Source organism: Diaphorina citri, unplaced genomic scaffold (assembly GCF_000475195.1).
Source record: "Diaphorina citri unplaced genomic scaffold, Diaci psyllid genome assembly version 1.1 scaffold315, whole genome shotgun sequence".
NCBI lineage: Eukaryota > Metazoa > Arthropoda > Insecta > Hemiptera > Psyllidae > Diaphorina > Diaphorina citri.
The window spans coordinates 173,010-196,856 of NW_007377750.1; the positions used below are offsets into that span (position 1 = coordinate 173,010).

At 39.7% G+C, this 23,847-nt stretch overlaps 2 protein-coding genes across 2 annotated transcripts in view; one reads left to right on the forward strand and one right to left on the reverse strand.

The window, feature by feature from the left end:
- Positions 1–4,340: 4,340 nt before the first annotated feature.
- LOC103507468 lies at positions 4,341–6,671 on the reverse strand (the record flags this gene model as incomplete). Its single annotated transcript, XM_026822318.1, has 3 exons — positions 4,341–5,323; positions 6,306–6,522; positions 6,593–6,671. Coding segments are annotated over 3 exons (903 nt in total), but the record flags the coding sequence as incomplete, so codon positions are not given.
- Positions 6,672–22,659: 15,988 nt separating this feature from the next.
- Positions 22,660–23,847, forward strand: part of LOC103507470 (protein hu-li tai shao) — a 35,909-nt gene continuing 34,721 nt past the window's right edge. The window contains exons 1-3 of the mRNA XM_026822319.1: positions 22,660–22,668; positions 22,817–23,006; positions 23,497–23,648. Of these exons, the coding sequence (XP_026678120.1) occupies positions 22,660–22,668; positions 22,817–23,006; positions 23,497–23,648 (351 nt within the window). The remainder of the gene's footprint in view (positions 22,669–22,816; positions 23,007–23,496; positions 23,649–23,847) is intronic.

Below are 23,847 nucleotides of genomic sequence, written 5' to 3' on the forward strand. Positions count from 1 at the left end.
CTTTGAAATAACTCTTTTGGGAGAAAATGTGAAAATGACGTGGGAGTAGAGTAACATGACCTAGTTTATCGTTAGAAAATATCTTGGTCTTGGAAAATATCTTTCTTGGTTATATTGACCGAATGAGACTCCAAAGCTCCTTTGCCCCATGATGGGGTCCCTATCCCATCAAATCTTGTATAAGTAGTTCATGGGATAAGTTGATGCTTGAAGTATTTCTAAGCGCATAATTTGTTAACCGTCATTTCTAGACACTTTATTCGTACACCAATCGATTCCTCGTGAAAAGTTACATAGGAAAGACTCTTTGTTAATCTTAAATGCTCCAATGGGAACTCAACCTGTTGAATTATTTGAATACATCACAGAGAGGGAGAGAGATCAGGACCTTTCAATCTGAAATCAGAAGAGAGAATGAGCTCTGACGAAAATCTAGGTTTAAAGAAACCTCCCCTTGACCCCCTACCACCCAAATCAGAGAACCTTTCAATCTGAAATCAGAAGAGAGAATGAGCTCTGACGAAAATCTAGGTTTAAAGAAACCTCCCCTTGACCCCCTACCACCCAAAATCAAAGTAGGGGTAGGGGAAATTTGAGGGGAGTTTAAGGGGAGGTTTCTCCTTCATTTGGACCATGGGTTCGGAGATCCCTCTGTGGTTATTTAGATCAAAGTTACATTGTTCACACCATTCAAAGTTAGTTCTTGGTATTCGCGGCATCCGCGGTTCATTCGCGATATCCGCGGTTTGTTTGCGGTATCCGCGGTCTGTTCGCGGTATCTGCGGTCTGTTCGCGGTATCTGCGGTCTGTTCGCGGTATCCGCGGTCTGTTCGCGGTATCCGCGGTCTATTCGCGGTATCCGCGGTCTATTCGCGGTATCCGCGGGTTGTTTGTGGTATCCGCGGTCTGTTCGCGGTATCCGCGGGTTCGCGGTGTCCGCGGGTTCGCGGTGTCCGCGGGTTCGCGGTGTCCGCGGGTTCGCGGTGTCCGCGGGTTCGCGGTGTCCGCGGGTTCGCGGTGTCCGCGGGTTCGCGGTGTCCGCGGGTTCGCGGTGTCCGCGGGTTCGCGGTGTCCGCGGGTTCGCGGTGTCCGCGGGTTCGCGGTGTCCGCGGGTTCGCGGTGTCCGCGGGTTCGCGGTGTCCGCGGGTTCGCGGTGTCCGCGGGTTCGCGGTATCCGCGGTTTGTTCGCGGGATCCGCGGACGATTTGCGGTATCCGTGGTTTGTTCGCGGTATCCGTGGTTTGTTCGCGGTATCCACGATCTGTTTGCGGTATCCGCGGTTTGTTCGCGGTATCCGCGGTCTATTTGCCCGTGGTGCAATCGCAGGATACCATGATTATGATACAATTTTATCAAGCTATAATAAATGATAATGCCGGTTGCTTCCTCAGATGAAGTGACCATTGACCATCGCATCGTGTGGCGTGGGTTTATTTTTAACCACATGGCAGCGTGGTGCTCGCGAATGTGCTTCATTTTTGGCAACCGAAGTTTCCAATAATAATTATACACTATGTGTTCTTTCAACATACACAGAATATTTTCCTAATGCAAATCCACCTATAGGGTACACGCATGAGAGAGTCGGAATAGTTTTGGAATTGAGTGACATGAATGCATTTACCGTCATTTCTTTCGGCAATAACCCTCATTACTTTGGCGTTTTTATTTGAGAAAATTACTCTCATACATTGTTTTTCATGCGAGCTTATTGATACGTTTTTGCAACAATAACCCTCATTACTTTGGCGTTTTTATTTGAGAAAATTACTCTCATACATTGTTTTTCATGCGAGCTTATTGATACGTTTTTGCAACCAGTTAACCCAGTATCATCATAAAAAAGTATGTGTAAGGTACTTGAAAAATGTGTGTATTATTGTAATGCCCTATCGAGTATCTGGATACGGTAGATTTCTTTTTATTGCGACCGGGAAGAATTAAAAGATTTTTGAGAACACTCCAGACTTGGATTTATTAATGGCTTAGAATTAAAACGAACATTGTGATATCATGGGCGATTTTTTTTTTTTTTAGTGTATTATTGTAATGCCCTATCGAGTATCTGGATACGGTAGATTTCTTTTTATTGCGACCGGGAAGAATTAAAACATTTTTGAGAACACTCCAGACTTGGATTTATTAATGGCTTAGAATTAAAACGAACATTGTGATATCATGGGCGATTTTTTTTTTTTTTCAAAAATTTTCAATTATCGTTTATAATTTTGTAACTGGAGCAACTCCTGTTGTTTTATATTAATCTAGAGCTAGAAAGTTCAACATTACAGTGATGTGCATAATACCGCATTCTATCCCATCTTGAAGTGGCAGATAGCAGCAGGAGAATGCTATTAAAGTCATGTGTCGCGTCTCTTTTGTGAAATATAAACATGCGAGTCATCATATCATACAGGAATAGCAGCAGGAGAATGCTATTAAAGTCATGTGTCGCGTCTCTTTTGTGAAATATAAACATGCGAGTCATCATACAGGATCGACCATTTTGAATTTTAAGCTTGTTGACCAAATGGTTTCAAAAACCCTTTGAAAATGTTTTGGAAATTGGTTACAAAAATTTCGTGCAGTTTCCCTATGCATAGCTATAGTTGAGTCATATTTGAGTTAGGAACCTATAAAAAGACTATTAGGGCCTCCTACTTATATTCTGCATAATGTGTATCTTGCTATCTCATCTTACTCAGTAGAGTACTCGTAGGTACTAGGTATTCTGTGCAGGAGAATGCTATTAAAGTCATGTGTCGCGTCTCTTTTGTGAAATATAAACTAAACATGCGAGTCATCATACAGGATCGACCATTTTGAATTTTAAGCTTGTTGAGCAAATGGTTTCATAAACCCTTTGAAAATGTATTGGAAATTGGTTACAAAAATTTCGAGATCGACCATTTTGAATTTTAAGCTTGTTGAGCAAATGGTTTCATAAACCCTTTGAAAATGTATTGGAAATTGGTTACAAAAATTTCGTGCAGTTTCCCTATGCATAGCTATAGTTGATTAGTTGAGTCATATTTGAGTTAGGAACCTATAAAAAGACTAGGGCCTCCTACTTATATTCTGCATAATGTGTATCTTGCTATCTCATCTTACTCAGTAGAGTACTCGTAGGTACTAGGTATTCTGTGAAGTATTTGTCAGTTTCATTTTGTTCATCTACACATTTGGTATAAATTCCATAAGACTTGCTTTAAAATCACACATCATAGAAATTGTTATTGATTAAAATAAGATGACTAAACTTCAAGATAAAATTTACGAAACGCACACATAGCACAAATATCAGTTGCCATCGGCTAGTAAATTGCCTAAGGAATTTTCGGTGCATCTGTGATAATTATTTGATTATAAGTACATTATTCAAGGGTTAAATGTTTCCATTGCCCTTTGTTTACCACCATTGCTATTACAGAAGTAGGTACTAGTGTTCTTGAGATAAAAAGAGCAGTCAAAACTTCATAAAACTAATCAGCAACAACATCAAGTTGATGATTTGTAAAATTCATAAAAGATATAAAAAAATCTGATTTCTCTCAGAATCAAGTACGAGCAACCTAAAAAACTGAAAATGTTTCAATATTTGGACAGGGCAAGGACATTGTACAGAGCTGTGGCTGTGACGTGAATTGTTCTCGAGAATGCAAGATGGCGATGGGGTCAATTACTGCTCATTACAGAGGTAACAGAGGTCTTGCGAGCCGAGGTCGAGATGTTTACTGATCACGAGCTATAACGCTGCTAACTAGCTGGTTACCGAATAACAACTCAACTCAAATTTGTCAGTATCGATTTTAGATATATCCACAAATAGATCATTTGGTCCGGTCCATCATCATAAACGCTAGATTCAGATCAGGGAACTGAAAACCATGGTAGTCCTAGCCTAAAGAAAGGAAAAACAAGTATTGGATCCGCTTGTAAAATACAAATCCATCCCTTCTGGGAATGAGCCCCAATGGGTTATACATATACAAGTAACCACTAGCCAATGAGAGACGAGGTAGAATACAACAGAACGTTCATTAACATATTCATTCATCATCGTTTATGAGGCCCGGATCTCTATGAGTGAATAGAACCAGCAAGGTCAAATTTGTTTATTGTGTTTTTTTTTTCTGACATCTCTATTTTTTGATTGTTTGCTGTTCGAGATCTACTGCTAGTTGAAAGATAATGTTGAGTGCATTACATTTTGTGATCGCGAATAGGGCTTCTTTATTGTAAATGTTCCGTGAAAAAATCTGTGATCATCATGTTTAATGTGAGTAAATAGTGTCAATAGTCTTAAAAACTGCCTCAGAAAGACTGTCCCAATTTAGGTACTAGGTATTCTGTGGATATTATAGATTATTATTATATATTATTACAGACGCAGTCACCAGTGACATTGGCTTACAGACACCTGCAATTAAACCGTCACTCCTCACCGGTCTAACTGCCTTAGAGCGTCCATTTCCTTTTAAGGAATCTTGCTCTGGAGTTCCGCGCGCTTCTTAATCTCTGATGTTTTTTGTCGCTAAATTCTTATAGAGGTACTGAAGTCTTGGGTAATTTTATGCTCAGATTGTATGCATTTTGTTGTGGATGTTTACTAAAACTGCGAAATAACAATGTCTGGTGAATACGCAGATTCTATTTGTTTTCTGGATTGATCATATTCGATGAAGAGGTGTGATTTACTGTTGCTGTTATGTAACATCATTTTGTACTTTGATTTGCATTCATCTGAGCTTCTTTGGCAGCTTCTGCGGCGCGCAATGCCGACTCCCTGGTGTTGAGGAATTCTTTTTTGGCTTTCTCTAGTTCTCGTTCTAGTTCAGAGACTTTGCTCTTGGCTGCTGTCATAAGCTTAATCTTTTCATTCAGTTCATGTTGGGCGCCTTGTGCGAGTTCCTCTGCAGATGTTATAGTCTGCTTGGATAGTTTCATAGCAGTTTCTAGTGCCCTGTACTGTTCCTTTGCATTCTCAACTGTCTTGGCTGCAGTGTCCACATTCTGTCGTGTTTGGTTCAGCGAGTCATGTTCTTCTAACATCACAGTTTCGGCGTCATGCATTTGGTCTTCCAGCATGTGCATCTCATTTTGTTTTTCTGATAATGCTGCTTGAGCTGCATTGGCAGCACGTTGTGCTTTCTCTGCAAGTTGTAGTTTGACTTCCCTAGCAGCTTGGAGTCCTGCACTGTTCTGTGCTTGACTTGCTGCTTTAGCTTCTTCAGCCGCTCTCATGGCAATGCCGCAGGTTTTGCTTAGTTCATTATTCTCGGATGATTCCTCATTGTCCAGGGGTGAGTGTTCGTCAAAGTCATTTGAATCGATAGTGCAGTAAATCAGTACAAGCGGTTACTCCGTGTTCGATTGGACTGTTGCTAATGGGGAAACTGTTTCTTTGACTGCTCTTACGAATACTCTTTCTAATAGTAAACTGTTTTCTTTTGATTCCAGGTGAGATGATGGCTGATCTGTGTTCACTTGTCCATTGTTGTTGTGCTGTATGCACATTTGCTTTTGGTTCTGCTAAGAGTTCTTCTGGGGGAGTTAGTGAAAAGAGGTACACATACACATAATTGACATAATTATGTATGTTCTGGATATTCCCAATTCGGTATAGAAGTGGCCAAAGTGTTTTCGGTGTTTAGAGTTTACGATTTTCTATTCTCCGATCTAATCCCACTTTTTAGAAGTGGCCAAAGTGTTTTCGGTGTTTAGAGTTTACGATTTTCTATTCTCCGATCTAATCCCACTTTTTCTGCTTTCCTTTTTTGATAAATTAATAGTACTCTACAAGTGTTCGAGATTGGAATTCTGGATCTTTTGAATCTGTGGGCTTTATTAAGTATTTTTTCGAGCCATAATGCTCTTCGAAAGATTAGGCAAATGCTGCACTAAGGCTCTCACGAACATCACTGACTTCATAATTAGTTCACTTACCTTGGCCAAGTAAACTAAGTGAAAGAAATAGGTTAATGTGAATTCGTAATGTTTTGTGCCAGAGGAAATGGTCCATAAAATGATATACGAGAATAGGGAATCCTAAGTTTGCCTAGAATGAGTAGAATGCCTGGCTGTGTGGGCCATGAAACCTGCCAAATCGTTTTTCTTCAAACTACCCTGGATTCCAGATGATTTGATCACTTGTTTGTGCTTTTTACTTGAACTTTGCGAGACGTTTGGTACGTGGGATATTGCTGCTTTATCTTGTTTTAGGGATCTTCCTGGTTGACTCTCTATTGGAGAAGAAATCACAGTCCGAAAATAGTAAACGAGAAATAAGAAGTGAACACAAGTATTTGTGTGAACCATGCTCATTTATATCCACAGTGTCAGAGGCCGCTGCAGATAGAAGATCTATGAATTGATCCTTGGTCAAACCTGCCAAATCGTTTTTCTTCAAACTACCCTGGATTCCAGATGATTTGATCACTTGTTTGTGCTTTTTACTTGAACTTTGCGAGACGTTTGGTACGTGGGATATTGCTGCTTTATCTTGTTTTAGGGATCTTCCTGGTGCTTGAACTTTGAGAGACGTTTGGTACGTGGGATATTGCTGCTTTATCTTGTTTTGGGGATCTTCCTGGTTGACTCTCTATTGGAGAAGAAATCACAGTCCGAAAATAGTAAACGAGAAATAAGAAGTGAACACAAGTATTTGTTAATACACACCAGCAACATTTTCATCAGAAGCATTGTTTCTCAACAATCCAGAAATATTTTTGCAATAATCTAGCATCATAGAGTTTTTTGGTGGTAAGCAGTTTGGTCGGCACGGGATTCACATGTCCCTTCTACGCCATCGGAGTGAGTGGGTGAATCTAGCTAGCCTCCTGAATCTTGTTTCTGAAACATTTTTTGTCTCTTAGTGTGTACCTACTGTGAATACTAGGTTATCTTAAAAGTTGCTCATCATTAGAAGCAACATGTTCACAACTGTTGCGAAACATTTCCGGTGTGTACTGGGCTTAATAATGTCTCCGAAGTCTTGTTCATCACTGCTATAATATTGCTAATGCTATCAGTGAGGATACACATAATATTCTTCACAGTTTAATGATACTAGTGATATACAATATACATAATTACTATATGAATATGGTATATGGAGACAACGCCTTTGGTGTTTCCGCTGCAGCGACCTACATCAATGTGAAACAATCAAGGTCTGGCATGTGTGATGGAAGTAATGATTTAATTACAAAGTACATAAAATCACTCCACGGGTAACGGCATATTAATACGAGTATATTTTTTGTGATGTGCTCTATTGGTGAGGAGGTGTGAAAGCAACACAGGTTTTCAATGAAGTAGGCGGCAAATGAGCTAAAATGTAACAGCTATATCTCGGCCTGGTACAAATATCAATAAGTCCGAGGGGACTCTTGCAGTAGGCCAATTCAAGCTTTACCGCAAAATGTTTCTTCTTGAAGAATAGTAAAAGGTCATGAGATCAATAGATCATTCGTTACTGTACAAGAAAAAGTACCTATCAAACGGAGGGAAAATGACAGCAGTAATCCACTCTGTACAGTTCAATAGGACCTTAGAGACGATGGAAAATGAGAATCCTTTGAAGAAAAAAAAAATCGAGAAACATCCGTCCCAGTGGGGAAAAGAGACAGCAAAAACTAACCCTCTCCAACGTTGAGGAAAACGAATGATCTGAACTTTTAATGTTCGTTCTCGGAAAGGCTCAGTAGGTACACACTAAGAGACAAAAAATGTTTCAGAAACAAGATTCAGGAGGCTTGCTAGATTCATTCACTCACTCCGATGGCGTAGAAGGGACATGTGAATCCCGTGCCGACCAAACTGCTTACCACCAAAAAACTCTATGATGCTAGATTATTGCAAAAATATTTCTGGATTGTTGAGAAACAATGCTTCTGATGAAAATGTTGCTGGTGTGTATTAGGTAGGGAGACACTTAGTGACATGTTAGTTGCGGCACTATCGAATGCACAGGAAGTGTTTGTCACGTTCAATAACACAGAACAGCGCATCACTAAGAGAAATAACAGACGTAAAACATCATATGAAATGACCGACAGTTAAGAACCAAGTAGAGAAGTAGACAACTGAATTCACCTTACAAGACCGCACCTCAAATAAATTTGTCTCACTAAAATTTTTCCCCTCCGGTAGAGACCCTAGGATGCATCAGCGTTTCCTCTCTGGATGGCCACACCACTCTTTTGAGGAAAGAAAATGCTTGTCAAAGTTTGTCATCTTTAAAGCAAATTACACACTTTTCGAGGTTTAAAAATACACATACCCACTCAATGATACAAATACACTAGACAGTACCAAGATACGACTTGATGGACTAAGAAAGATTCGTATAAGCTCAACTTATCCTTTTATCGATCGACGGCCGGTCAACTATGTTTCGACACACCTTTAGTTTACTTACCCCTACGAATAAGCCTCAAAGTAGGCTTTGCTTCCATCACACATGCCAGACCTTGATTGTTTCACATTGATGTAGGTCACTGCAGCGGAAACACCAAAGGCGTTGTCTCCATATACCATATTCATATAGTAATTATGTATATTGTATATCATAAACTGTGAAGAATATTATGTGTATCCTCACTGATAGCATTAGCAATATTATAGCAGTGATGAACAAGACTTCGGAGCCCAGTACACACCGGAAATGTTTCGCAACAGTTGTGAACATGTTGCGAAACACATGCTTCTAATGATGAGCAACTTTCAAGAAAACCTAGTATTCAGTAGGTACACACTAAGAGACAAAAAATGTTTCAGAAACAAGTTTCAGGAGGCTTGCTAGATTCATTCACTCACTCCGATGGCGTAGAAGGGACATGTGAATCCCGTGCCGACCAAACTGCTTACCACCAAAGAACTCTATGATGCTAGATTGTTGCAAAAATATTTCTGGATTGTTGAGAAACAATGCTTCTGATGAAAATGTTGCTGGTGTGTATTAGGTAGGGAGACACTTAGTGACAGCCTAAAGAAAGGAAAAACAAGTATTGGATCCGCTTGTAAAATACAAATCCATCCCTTCTGGGAATGAGCCCCAATGGGTTATACATATACAAATCATATACTGATTTTTTAGGACATACGGCATTCAATGGTCTGTTTAAAACTTTAAAAGAAGTTCTTGGTACCTACTGACCGAGGGGATCGATTAAAATGGCAGACCATCAAGATTCATCAGAAGACCTGACAGGACCTGTCAGAATTCGAATTTCAACGCATGAAGATTGATGAGCTGCAGTGCAGCACAATTGTGACTTTTCACAACTCCATTCTGCTGACCTGTGATCAGATTAATATTAATCGATTAATGCTTTTACTTGATGTCGCGTTACGGCGCGCGGCGGCTGGTGTATTCTACTTGCGTTCTAGATGCAAACCAAAAATTCAGGTACAAAAGGTTTCCTAGTCCGTTATTCACAAAAAGCCTACTTTGAGGCTTATTCGTAGGGGTAAGTAAACTAAAGGTGTGTCGAAACATAGTTGACCGGCCGTCGGTCGATAAAAGGGTGGGTTGAGCTTATACGAATCTTTCCTAGTCCATCAAGTCGTATCTTGGTACTCTGTCTACTGTATTTGTATCATTGAGTGGGTATGTGTATTTTAAAACCTCAAAAAGTGTGTAATTAGGTTTAAAGATGACAAACTTTGACAAGCATTTTCTTTCCTTAAAAGAGTGGTGTGGCCATCCAGAGAGGAAACGCTGATGCATCCTAGGGTCTCTACCGGAGGGGAAAATTTTTAGTGAGACATATTTATTTGAGGTGCGGTCTTGTAAGGTGCATTCAGTTGTCTACTTCTCTACTTGGTTCTTAACTGTCGGTCATTTAATATGATGTTTTACGTCTGTTATTTCTCTCAGTGATGCGCTGTTTTGTGTTATTGAACGTGACAAACACTTCCTGTGCATTCGATAGTGCCGCAACTAACATGTCACTAAGTGTCTCCCTACCTAATACACACCTTTAATCATTCTTGTTAGACGGGAAAGACTATCACTGGGCCACCTAATTAGACATTCGCTAGAACTACTTAAGTGTCACCTGGCTAAGTGCACCCCAATTTTCAAATACACAGCTGTCAAAATGCTGACTTGCCAGTATTTGAAGCCGGGGAGCCTACAGCATATGTAATACAAAGTGCGCTATCGATATGAAGCTGGTAGTTGCTCTTTTACACTCTTACTTGAGATTCGAACGCTCAACGTAAAATCTAATCGAAAGAAAACGAAAGACAGTCTGCGAGTTGTAAATGTCGGGGCTGCCTGTCGTGACTCGAAGTATTTATATGCAACGTAAAATCTAATCGAAAGAAAACGACAGTCTGAGAGTTGTAAATGTCGGGGCTGCCTGTCGTGACTCGAAGTATTTATATGATTTAGTTTCTCGTGTGTTTAATGTCGGTGGTAGTGGTGGTGGTTGTATTTCTCTCCGTTTTCTGAATAACTCGGGCATAATATCTAGGTCAGAAGGTCATTCACTTGACTGCAAAGCGGACGCGCCAGTGCCCCACCCCGCCCCGAGTGAGAGGGCCCTCGAAAAATTTTCTCTTCACTTTCAATATTAGGTAGCTAAACAAATTTCGTGCCGTTTCTTACCGGTACTGTGTTCCCGGTCCGATTCAGATGATCGGAAAGCCTGAGAAGCCTTGATTTACTTTCCTTACCTATAATGGCAAGGAAAGTAAATTATTAGTTTGGGCCCAATAGGTCTAAATCTTCGAACTTTTTTTCCATATTCAGAATCCCTTTTCACGAGCTTTCCCAGATGAGTGTCCTCACCTGATAGGGATTTTAATCATTCTTGTTAGACGGGAAAGACTATCACTGGGCCACCTAATTAGACATTCGCTAGAACTACTCAAGTGTCACCTGGCTAAGTGCACCCCAAATTTCAAATACACAGCTGTCAAAATGCTGACTTGCCAGTATTTGAAGCCGGGGAGCCTACAGCATATGTAATACAAACTACGCTATCGATATGAAGCTGGTAGTTGCTCTTTTACACTTTTACTTAACAAAGAGATTCGAACGCTGAACGTAAAATCTAATCGAAAGAAAACGAAAGACAGTCTGCGAGTTGTAAATGTCGGGGCTGCCTGTCGTGACTCGAAGTATTTATATGATTTAGTGTCTCGTGTGTTTAATGTCGGTGGTAGTGGTGGTGGTTGTATTTCTCTCCGTTTTCTGAATAACTCGGGCATAATATCTAGGTCAGAAGGTCATTCACTTGACTGCAAAGCGGACGCGCCAGTGCCCCACCCCGCCCCGAGTGAGAGGGCCCTCGAAAAATTTTCTCTTCACTTTCAATATTAGGTAGCTAAACAAATTTCGTGCCGTTTCTTACCGGTACTGTGTTCCCGGTCCGATTCAGATGATCGGAAAGCCTGCGATACCTTGCAATTGGCAACCATAGATAAGTTTATGCACATGGTTGGATTTTGCTACATTAGCAATTTGCCAGATTGTTTACCTTAAGCAGCAAACATGGTTGGTTTAAGAGAAAATTCGAAGTGAGTGGTTTAGGTCCCTCTGGTCCAAGAAGCCTTGCAATTGGCTACCATAGATAAGTTCATGCACATGGTTGGATTTTGCTACATTAGCAATTTGCAATTTGCCAGATTGTTTACCTTAAGCAGCAAACATGGTTGGTTTAAGAGAAAATTCGAAGTGAGTGGTTTAGGTCCCTCTGGTCCATTGAGGATTCCGTAGAGGATCCTTTTCACAGTGAATTATACACTGAACATGACTGAATCAAGTATTTTTCCCTCGCTTTATTTGATTTGGCAAGATTCTCTCAAAGGAGCTCTTCAACACAACCACTGGTTTGATTCAGAATAATTAAACACCAATTTCATTAGGTAGGAGAAGTATTAGTTTAATCACCAGCCCCGTCACTTTTGGCAGTACATAATAATACACTTGATACAGTGATATTAAACTTAACCTCAATCCAACCGAAAATCATACGTATGCTAATTGAATCCCTCATTTGTCTCGTTTCAGAAGTGAATGCTAGACACCTGAGGACCGAGAGCCACCAATCAGAATGACGGAACAACCCTCAGCAAAATTACCTTTACTCAATTCGGTAGTTTTCTTTTGGTCTTCTTCCCTCAAAACTAGGTAGGTATGTACCTGATCCGTTTCTCAGGACTAAAGTATATGGAGGTAAAATACGGCAGTAATAAACACCTTTAAATAATATTTTATTAATGCTGTGCGGTGTATTGTGACGGGAAATGATCTATTTACTCCCGATGGCAATTTGTTAACCCCAATGATTAATCTTGTTTTTTCAACCCTCAGCAAAATTACCTTTACTCAATTTGTTAGTTTTCTTTTGGTCTTCTTCCCTCAAAACTAGGTAGGTATGTACCTGATTCTCAGAACTAAAGTATATGGAGGTAAAATACGGCAGTAATAAACACCTTTAAATAATATTTTATTAATGCTGTGCGGCGTATTGTGACGGGAAATGATCTATTTACTCCCGATGGCAATTTGTTAACCCCAATGATTAATCTCAATAGACACAACTCCAGGGCAAAGAATACGACAGGACAGACAGTTCAATTCGAGAGCCTAAGTGGGTTAACTCGACCATTTGACTAGTCAACTTCAACTCTTGTAATGTTTTATTATTATTTTTTTTTACTTTCTATTTTTCCAACGAATCCCAATACCATTTCTCACACTTTCTTTCTCTCTCCTCTAGGACGTACGAGAAATGGAGAACTCTTGTAATGTTGCGGACCAAGTCAAAAACAGAAGCAGAGTAAATTCAGGTCACGAAGCTAAATGTACTCTGTACGTATTATTTTGTGGCAACGTACAATTTTTTTCTTCCTTTCATTAGAGTGTATGGACACTTGAAACGTTAACCCTAGCATACATCTTGTTGCCCTAGCATACTCTCTTCTATCTGAAAAAAATAAAAGAACAAATAAAGGAAAGAAGAAAGAAATAAAAAGAAAGGTTCAATAGATTTAAAAAGGAACAAGAAGATAACGCAATGAAATCCTCATTACATCCTCCCTTCCCCCCCATGTGTGATGGAAGTAATGATTTAATTACATCAAAGTACATAAAATCACTCCACGGGTAACGGCATATTAATACGAGTATATTTTTTGTGATGTGCTCTATTGGTGAGGAGGTGTGAAAATGTGATGGAAGTAATGATTTAATTACAAAGTACATAAAATCACTCCACGGGTAACGGCATATTATTACGAGTATATTTTTTGTGATGTGCTCTATTGGTGAGGAGCAACACAGGTTTTCAATGAAGTAGGCGGCAAATGATCTCAAATGTAACAGCTATATCTCGGCCTGGTACAAATATCAATAAGTCCGAGGGGACTCTTGCAGTAGGCCAATTCAAGCTTTACCGCAAAATGTTTCTTCTTGAAGAATAGTAAAAGGTCATGAGATCAATAGATCATTCGTTACTGTACAAGAAAAAGTACCTATCAAACGGAGGGAAAATGACAGCAGTAATCCACTCTGTACAGTTCAATAGGACCTTAGAGACGATGGAAAATGAGAATCCTTTGAAGAAAAAAAAAATCGAGAAACATCCGTCCCAGTGGGGAAAAGAGACAGCAAAAACTAACCCTCTCCAACGTTGAGGAAAACGAATGATCTGAACTTTTAATGTTCGTTCTCGGAAAGGCAACAGTTCAATAGGACCTTAGAGACGATGGAAAATGAGAATCCTTTGAAGAAAAAAAAAATCGAGAAACATCCGTCCCCGTGGGGAAAAGAGACAGCAAAAACTAACCCTCTCCAACGTTGAGGAAAACGAATGATCTGAACTTTTAATGTTCGTTCTCGGAAAGGCTAGCTTTCTCCTATCCTGTCTTCCTTCACTCTTCGCTTTCGGGACGATCGATGGGACCTTGCCAATTACAGTTTCCTCTATCAAACCTCTTTAAAAAAATAACGCATCACCGTTAGTAGAGCTAAATTTCCGGTGTGGTCGGATATTTCGTATAAAAGATGAAAATCGCGGCAAACAGATTATCTGAATAGTTTGTAAACGGTATTCGTATGATATTTAGTAAACCAGTAAGATAGCCGACTTATTGGAATACCGGCCGGCTTACGAGATGAAGATACCGCGTGGGAGAACCGGTCGAGATTGTTGTTGATAATGCGTGCGTTAGTCACTGGTCTGGTATCTAGCGCTGGTGACCTCTGCAGTTCTACTACATTTATCATTTATATCGTGTAAGGCTGGTGCGCCTGCGCTCAGGGCCGTGTGGTAGGGGGTTTCATCTGCTGTTCCGGTCGCGGGCCAAGACTCCCTAAAGAGAATCCGTAACCAACAGTTAATAATTCTACTGAAACTACCTAGTATTATTGCCTCGGTGGCGTAGTGGTCAAGACGCTCGCCTGGTAAACAGGAGGCCCCGGTGTGGTCGGATATTTCGTATAAAAGATGAAAATCGCGGCAAACAGATTATCTGAATAGTTTGTAAACGATATTCGTATGATATTTAGTAAACCAGTAAGATAGCCGACTTTTGGAAGGCCGCTATACTCGTATGATATTTAGTAAACCAGTAAGATAGCCGACTTATTGGAATACCGGCCGGCTTACGAGATGAAGATACCGCGTGGGAGAACCGGTCGAGATTGTTGTTTATAATGCGTGCGTTAGTCACTGGTCTGGTATCTAGCGCTGGTGACCTCTGCAGTTCTACTACATTTATCATTTATACCGTGTAAAGCTGGTGCGCCTGCGCTCAGGGCCGTGTGGTAGGGGGTTTCATTTGCTGTTCCGGTCGCGGGCCAAGACTCCCTAAAGAGAATCCGGAACCAACAGTTAATAATTCTACTGAAACTACCTAGTATTATTGCCTCGGTGGCGTAGTGGTCAAGACGCTCGCCTGGTAAACAGGAGGGCGTGGGTTTGATCCCTGCCTAATCATGGAATTTTATACTAAGGGTTAGATGGTAGAGAACGCCTCCAGCGTTAACCTCGCCTAGTGGTTACCTTCCACTGAAGATTCTATTATTATAGTTGTTGTTAAAAAATTAAATTAAATGCAAGGAGGAGCACATTGTTGGTATTAGCCGCTGGTTAGCCTGTGTTCGGCCCTGCCTGTGTTTGTAGACTTCAGGTTTCAAGTCGCGGGGGTACTGCGATTGCGTATGCGACTTGCCTTTACCTAGTTTGTATGCATTGCCTGTGGTGCATACATATGTAATGTCCATTTACAGATCCGGAGAGACTTGCTCAGCACAGATTGCCCTATCATAGATGTAAGTTCGAATAATTCTAATATGTAGGTACTTTAGAATTTTATATTGTACAATACCTTAGTAGAAGACTACAAGATACTGTCATGGTCCTAGGAGTGTAATAGTGTGTTCCAAATTGTCAAAAGTTTTCCCAAGTGTCTTCTGAGACAGCCTGTTTTTTTAGCAAATGTTTTCCTCTGGACTGTCTGTAATAATATGGGGTCTCATATGTTGATAAACTCACAGCATATGTTTGCAAATGCAAAACAGCGTGGTGATTTTTAAAAGCTTTGAAAAGAGTTCGTTGAATTGAATTGCTCTTTACGAAATGAAGTGCTCGTTGTAGAAAAAATGGAGAGAGGGAGGGAAAGGCAGACGGAGAGACGGAAGAAATAATCGGATGGGAAAAGCAAATAGTGCATGGAAATCAGAGAAACGAACGAATATAGGAGTAAAAGAACAAAGAAGTGGTTGAAAAGAGAGCAAAAGAAATAAGGAAAGTAAAAAAGGAAATAGACGTGGAAAATCGAACTAAATTTTTACCTTCTCATGGGAAAAAAATAAAAGAACAAATAAAGGAAAGAATAAATAAAAGACGAAAGAAATAAAAAGAAAGGTTCAATAGATTTCAAAAGGAACAAGAAGATAACGCAATGAAATCCTCATTACATCCTCCCTTCCCCCCTGTCAGTCTTCCAGATGGTTACTATAGTAACCAAAATCCTGCTGCAAAACCTAACTGTTGCGAAAACTCTCATATTTATCCCGAGCTCTCTCCTTTGTTCCTCGCCAAAAGCTGTGAATATAGGCCATTGTGTTATGTACTCACATCCATGTCCTTGCATGGTGTATGTCTACTTTCTTGTAGATTTTCTCCTTCATATTGGGGATGTTAACGTTGAAGTTCATCTCTCTTTGCTGCAGATTTTTGGATATTTGTCGACAGATTTTTCAACTCCTATGGGCGTTTTTTCAACCCTCAGCAAAATTACCTTTACTCAATTTGGTAGTTTTCTTTTGGTCTTCTTCCCTCAAAACTAGGTAGGTATGTACCTGATCCGTTTCTCAGGACTAAAGTATATGGAGGTAAAATACGGCAGTAATAAACACCTTTAAATAATATTTTATTAATGCTGTGCGGTGTATTGTGACGGGAAATGATCTATTTACTCCCGATGGCAATTTGTTAACCCCAATGATTAATCTCAATAGACACAACTCCAGGGCAAAGAATACGACAGGACAGACAGTTCAATTCGAGAGCCTAAGTGGGTTAACTCGACCATTTGACTAGTCAACTTCAACTCTTGTAATGTTGCGGACCAAGTCAAAAACAGAAGCAGAGTAAATTCAGGTCACGAAGCTAAATGTACTCTGTAGGTACGTATTATTTTGTGGCAACGTACAATTTTTTCTTCCTTTCATTAGAGTGTATGGACACTTGAAACGTTAACCCTAGCATACATCTTGTTGCCCTAGCATACTCTCTTCTATCTATATCAGTTGCCTTCGGCTAGTAAATTGCCTAAGGAATTTTCGGTGCATCTGTGATAATTATTTGATTATAAGTACATTATTCAAGGGTTAAATGTTTCCATTGCCCTTTGTTTACCACCATTGCTATTACAGAAGTAGGTACTAGTGTTCTTGAGATAAAAAGAGCAGTCAAAACTTCATAAAACTAATCAGCAACAACATCAAGTTGATGATTTGTAAAATTCATAAAAGATATAAAAAAATCTGATTTCTCTCAGATAAAACTTCATAAAACTAATCAGCAACAACATCAAGTTGATGATTTGTAAAATTCATAAAAGATATAAAAAAATCTGATTTCTCTCAGAGAGCTAAATGTACTCTGTACGTATTATTTTGTGGCAACGTACAATTTTTTTCTTCCTTTCATTAGAGTTTATGGACACTTGAAACGTTAACCCTAGCATACATCTTGTTGCCCTAGCATACTATCTTCTATCTTGAGCCTGTCCCGGTAACGTGTTGGGGCGCTTGCCGGTAAACAGAAGGATCGAATCCCAACCTAGGTATTTTTTTTTCCTTTGTTTTAACTTTTTGATTTGTAATAAGTAATAACCAAATTGTGAAGAAGCTTTCAGCTCTTAGTGCCCAACCTCAGTAGTTTAAGAGTAGTGGTTAGCACGCTAAACTTCGAACATTGAGGTTGTTTAGCTCTAGTGAATTCTAGTCCAATTATATCCCGAGCTCTCTCCTTTGTTCCTCGCCAAAAGCTGTGAATATAGGCCATTGTGTTATGTACTCACATCCATGTCCTTGCATGGTGCATGTCTACTTTCTTGTAGATTTTCTCCTTCATATTGGGGATGTTTACGTTGAAGTTCATCTCTCTTTGCTGCAGATTTTTGGATATTTGTCGACAGATTTTTCAACTCCTATGGGCGTTTTTTCAACCCTCAGCAAAATTACCTTTACTCAATTTGGTAGTTTTCTTTTGGTCTTCTTCCCTCAAAACTAGGTAGGTATGTACCTGATCCGTTTCTCAGAACTAAAGTATATGGAGGTAAAATACGGCAGTAATAAACACCTTTAAATATTTTATTAATGCTGTGCGGTGTATTGTGACGGGAAATGATCTATTTACTCCCGATGGCAATTTGTTAACCCCAATGATTAATCTTTATCCCGAGCTCTCTCCTTTGTTCCTCGCCAAAAGCTGTGAATATAGGCCATTGTGTTATGTACTCACATCCATGTCCTTGCATGGTGTATGTCTACTTTCTTGTAGATTTTCTCCTTCATATTGGGGATGTTAACGTTGAAGTTCATCTCTCTTTGCTGCAGATTTTTGGATATTTGTCGACAGATTTTTCAACTCCTATGGGCGTTTTTTCACCGAATATTGCCAGACAATTTGTTTTCTTCAAATCGAGTGTGAAAATTGCATTTCAATTTGCATCTCGCAGTGTTGTCAGATTTATTGTTCTCGCACGGATGTGCCAGATTTACCGACTTGTTTATTGGTTTGCCATCGAGTCGGGACTCTTTAATCTCAAACCTCGGGATCCCATTCACATGTAAACCAATTACCGAGTAATAAACTATAAATAAAAGAAACTATTAAGTAAGAAAAGGTACGAGATAATTTAATAAGGGAACCATTTACATAGGTGTTGGGACTGGAATGTAGGGGAAACGCGGGCCAAGTGACCCCGCTGATGGGTTTCTTAGCTCGCATTACAACATCACTAGGGCCATAGAAGACTCTAAGATTTGTGTACCTACGTCCAAAGAATCGTCCATTGAACTTTTTGAATCAAACTTTGAATATAGCCAAGTATTTCTTACATCTTGTTTTTCATTTCAATAATATTGATGGGTTTCACTTGAGACCAACTTCCCCTATTTCTTAAACCTTTCTAACCGACCCCCATAAATTATAATATTTCAAAAGAAGTCTCCGTCAAAAAGTAAATAAGTATAGAACCATATTCTTTTCTAATAGTAATTAATAATTTATTTTACTCCCAACACCTCAGAGCTTGCTGAGACCAAAACCAAAGTTGTTCCTCTTCAGACCCAGAAATTACCATGAGATATTTATTTATTCAATTATTTCATATTGGTATCTTATATTTCTACTATGTCCCTTATACCTTAACTGTAAATTATGTCCATGTTGTATTTCATGGTCCACCACCATCATAACATTCATAACCACCCTAATGGTAGGAGCTTGGAATTTTGGATTTGGGATTCAGTCCTCCTTTATCTATTCAATACCTCCTCGTTTATCTGATCTACTCCTTATTGTCCAGAAAATTTCGTTGGTACTGGAGGAAGTTTCTTAGTTCTATTGTGAGTATTATTCCAAATTGACAAAGAATTAGTCGTACAGGTACTTACTACATACAGAATTATTTTGGAACCCCTGTGCTTGAAGAATTAGAAAATTGGAATTCTCATTAAAACTTGGGACTGTCTAATTTACCGACCTGAGGAAATCACTCCTCCTGGGCTTACGGTGAAGAAATTTTTACCGGCCAAAACGGTTTTGGAAGTAATTTACTTTGTCTACTAACTCGAGCAGAGTAACATCAATTGCCAAAAAAAAATTTGCTAATTACGCTCGCAAGAGTACTGAACATTGTAATTAAGTAATTAACATGGTAGTTTGATAGTTTCTGAAAAGATAACTATGGAGAGATTGCAATCGAATGTGTTCTGAGTAGCCATGTTTTTTTGTTTCTTGTCTAATTTATTGGGGAAGAGTTCTCTGGAGTTTTGTGAAATAAATGGAGTAGAGTAATTAACATGGTAGTTTGATAGTTTCTGAAAAGATAACTATGGAGAGATTGCAATTGAATGTGTTCTGAGTAGCCATGTTTTTTTGTTTCTTGTCTAATTTATTGGGGAAGAGTTAACTAATCAGCAACAACATCAAGTTGATGATTTGTAAAATTCATAAAATTGATATAAAAAAAAAAAATCTGATTTCTCTTAGAATCAAGTACGAGCAACCTAAAAAACTGAAAATATTTCAATATTTGGACAGGGCAAGGACATTGTACAGAGCTGTGGCTGTGACGTGAATTGTTCTCGAGAATGCAAGATGGCGATGGGGTCAATTACTGCTCATTACAGAGGTAACAGAGGTCTTGCGAGCCGAGGTCGAGATGTTTACTGATCACGAGCTATAACGCTGCTAACTAGCTGGTTACCGAATAACAACTCAACTCAAATTTGTCAGTATCGATTTTAGATATATCCACAAATAGATCATTTGGTCCGGTCCATCATCATAAACGCTAGATTCAGATCTCTTCTATCTTGAGCCTGTCCCGGTAACGTGTTAGGGCGCTCGCCGGTAAGCAGAAGGATCGAATCCCAACCTAGGTATTTTTTTTTTTTTTTTTTTCCTTTTTGTTCACAATAAGTAGGTAAAGTTCGTACTCGGGTAAATGCGCTCTTTACCTACTTTCATGTGAGAGTTGAAAATAAACACTAATTATATGACTAGGAATTTTTTCTCACCCCAACAAGCCGTCACTAACTAATGTTGAGAAATCTCTTAAGGTCTAAGAGACTGAGGTAAAATTTTCTGACTCAAAGATGAAAAGATCCTGAGTATACGAGTAATTATCTTAGGCCTCCCATTTACCTTCAATATTCCTCAGTTTACTCATTGAACCGTTCAACAAGTTATCTTGCTTGGTTAAACGTTTCACTTACTTTATTACACGAGCCTCAGAGAGGTGACGTCACAGGTTTATGCCTTGTGGTTAAGCCAGGTTCTGGTTTTGACTGTGGCTTATGACTGTCGGGTTAGAACGTTATGGCTGCCATGGCTTACTTCAAGTCTTACTCAATCTCCTATAAGCACGAGATTGAACTCCCATAGCTGAAATGTGAAACGAAAAGATCTTCAAACTTTTTATTTACTTTCGTTTCAATATTTGGACAGGGCAAGGACATTGTACAGAGCTGTGGCTGTGACGTGAATTGTTCTCGAGAATGCAAGATGGCGATGGGGTCAATTACTGCTCATTACAGAGGTCTTCCGAGCCGAGGTCGAGATGTTTACTGATCACTAGCTATAACGCTGCTAACTAGCTGGTTACCGAATAACAACTCAAATTTGTCAGTATCGATTTTAGATATATCCACAAATAGATCATTTGGTCCGGTCCATCATCATAAACGCTAGATTCAGATCGCAACTCAAATTTGTCAGTATCGATTTTAGATATATCCACAAATAGATCATTTGGTCCGGTCCATCATCATAAACGCTAGATTCAGATCAGGGAACTGAAAACCATGGTAGTCCTATCCTAAAGAAAGGAAAAACAAGTATTCGATCCGCTTGTAAAATACAAATCCATCCCTTCTAGGAATGAGCCCCAATGGGTTATACTTATACCTATACAAATCATATACATATTTTTTTAGGACATAGGGCATTGAATGTTCTGTTTAAAACTTTAAAAGAAGTTCTTGGTACCTACTGACTGAGGGGATCGATTAAAATGGCAGACCATCAGGATTCATCAGGAGACCTGACAGGACCTGTCAGAATTCGAATTTCAACGCATGAAGATTGATGAGCTGCAGTGCAGCACAATTGTGACTTTTCACAACTCCATTCTGCTGACCTGTGATCAGATTAATATTAATCGATTAATGCTTTTACTTGATGTCGCGTTACGGCGCGCGGCGGCTGGTGTATTCTACTTGCGTTCTAGATGCAAACCAAAAATTCAGGTACAAAAGGTTTCCTAGTCCGTTATTCACAAAAAGCCTACTTTGAGGCTTATTCGTAGGGGTAAGTAAACTAAAGGTGTGTCGAAACATAGTTGACCGGCCGTCGATCGATAAAAGGATAAGTTGAGCTTATACGAATCTTTCTTAGTCCATCAAGTCGTATCTTGGTACTGTCTAGTGTATTTGTATCATTGAGTGGGTATGTGTATTTTTAAACCTCGAAAAGTGTGTAATTTGCTTTAAAGATGACAAACTTTGACAAGCATTTTCTTTCCTCAAAAGAGTGGTGTGGCCATCCAGAGAGGAAACGCTGATGCATCCTAGGGTCTCTACCGGAGGGGAAAAATTTTAGTGAGACAAATTTATTTGAGGTGCGGTCTTGTAAGGTGAATTCAGTTGTCTACTTCTCTACTTGGTTCTTAACTGTCGGTCATTTCATATGATGTTTTACGTCTGTTATTTCTCTTAGTGATGCGCTGTTCTGTGTTATTGAACGTGACAAACACTTCCTGTGCATTCGATAGTGCCGCAACTAACATGTCACTAAGTGTCTCCCTACCTAATACACACCAGCAACATTTTCATCAGAAGCATTGTTTCTCAACAATCCAGAAATATTTTTGCAATAATCTAGCATCATAGAGTTTTTTGGTGGTAAGCAGTTTGGTCGGCACGGGATTCACATGTCCCTTCTACGCCATCGGAGTGAGTGAATGAATCTAGCAAGCCTCCTGAATCTTGTTTCTGAAACATTTTTTGTCTCTTAGTGTGTACCTACTGTGAATACTAGGTTATCTTAAAAGTTGCTCATCATTAGAAGCAACATGTTCACAACTGTTGCGAAACATTTCCGGTGTGTACTGGGCTTAATAATGTCTCCGAAGTCTTGTTCATCACTGCTATAATATTGCTAATGCTATCAGTGAGGATACACATAATATTCTTCACAGTTTAATGATACTAGTGATATACAATATACATAATTACTATATGAAGAGAATAAAATTCCTGTCTCTCTATCCATTTCTGGTGGGCAACTAGAAGAAGGCACCTGTTGGATAACGCCTCAATCCCTCCCCTATGGGATTAATCCCAGCCCCATAATAATTTGACCCCATAATAATGGAGCTCTAAGGGTTAGGTGAGAGAGCATGTCTCAGGTGTTAACTTCACCTAACTGTTACCTTCCACAAAAGAGTCTAGGTATTATCAGTTATTATTATTATTATTTTATTTTTTTTTTTTTACTTTCTATTTTTCCAACGAATCCGAATACCATTTCTCACACTTTCTTTCTCTCTCCTCTAGGACGTACGAGAAATGGAGAGGCGGAAACGAGTCGAGATGATCATGAACAGTCGCCTGTTTCGAGAGGAGTTGGAGCGGATTATAGAAATTCAAATGAAGGACGGGAGTGGTTCGGCTACCCTACTTCAGAGTATAAGCGACATGATGGGGCTCCAAGGACAAAGACTCCAGTCCGCTCATCTGTTCAGAAGTAAGTTCTAAAAAAAGACGTTTGATAGAGGGAACTGTAACTGCTAAGGTCTTATCGTCCCGAAATCGAAGAGAGAAGGAAGACAAGATAGGAGAAAGCCAGCCGTTCTGAGTACGAACCTTATCTGTTGATGATAAAATCTCTCTCGGGCGGGAATCGAACCCGCGGCCTAGCGCTCCCAAAGCAGACGCGCTACCAACCAAGCTAACTAGGCTGGCAAAGTTCTGTTTATTATGGGTTTTACGTCTCTGTATATCTGCTAAGAATTCAAGTTCCGGGAGTTTCACCCTCCTTTCGCCGACTAGCTACCCACCTACTAACATTAACCACACCCAGCCTGAGTGGGGCCGGGAAAAGCTATCAGCACGCGATTATCCAGATGATCTCCCATTTGGATGCCAACCACTCACAACGTTGCTTACCGTTGCTTACCTTAAATAAAAAGAAAAGGATTGATATTTAACTTCTTTTTCGTTTTCCATTCCATCAGGTTCAAACTGTGTGGTGCCCATCAACGACATACGAGGCGTGGAAAGCATGGGCTACGCCAAGGGAGAGAAGATACTCAGGTGTAAGGTAGCCGCCGTGTACAGACTCATGGATCTCTATGGATGGACGCAGAATATTCAGAACCACATCACTGTGAGTACCTTGAACCCTCTGGTACTGAAGGTAGAAACATACTACAGTCGAACCTGTCTAAGTGGGAAACCTGGATAGCTGAGAAAAAAATCCTGGCCCCTTGATTTTTTTTTAACTAAAAAAACCTGTTTAAATGGGAAAATCGAGCCTCTATAAGTGGGAATTACTTTTTCTAGATACTCGGTCCGGAGCCTCTGTA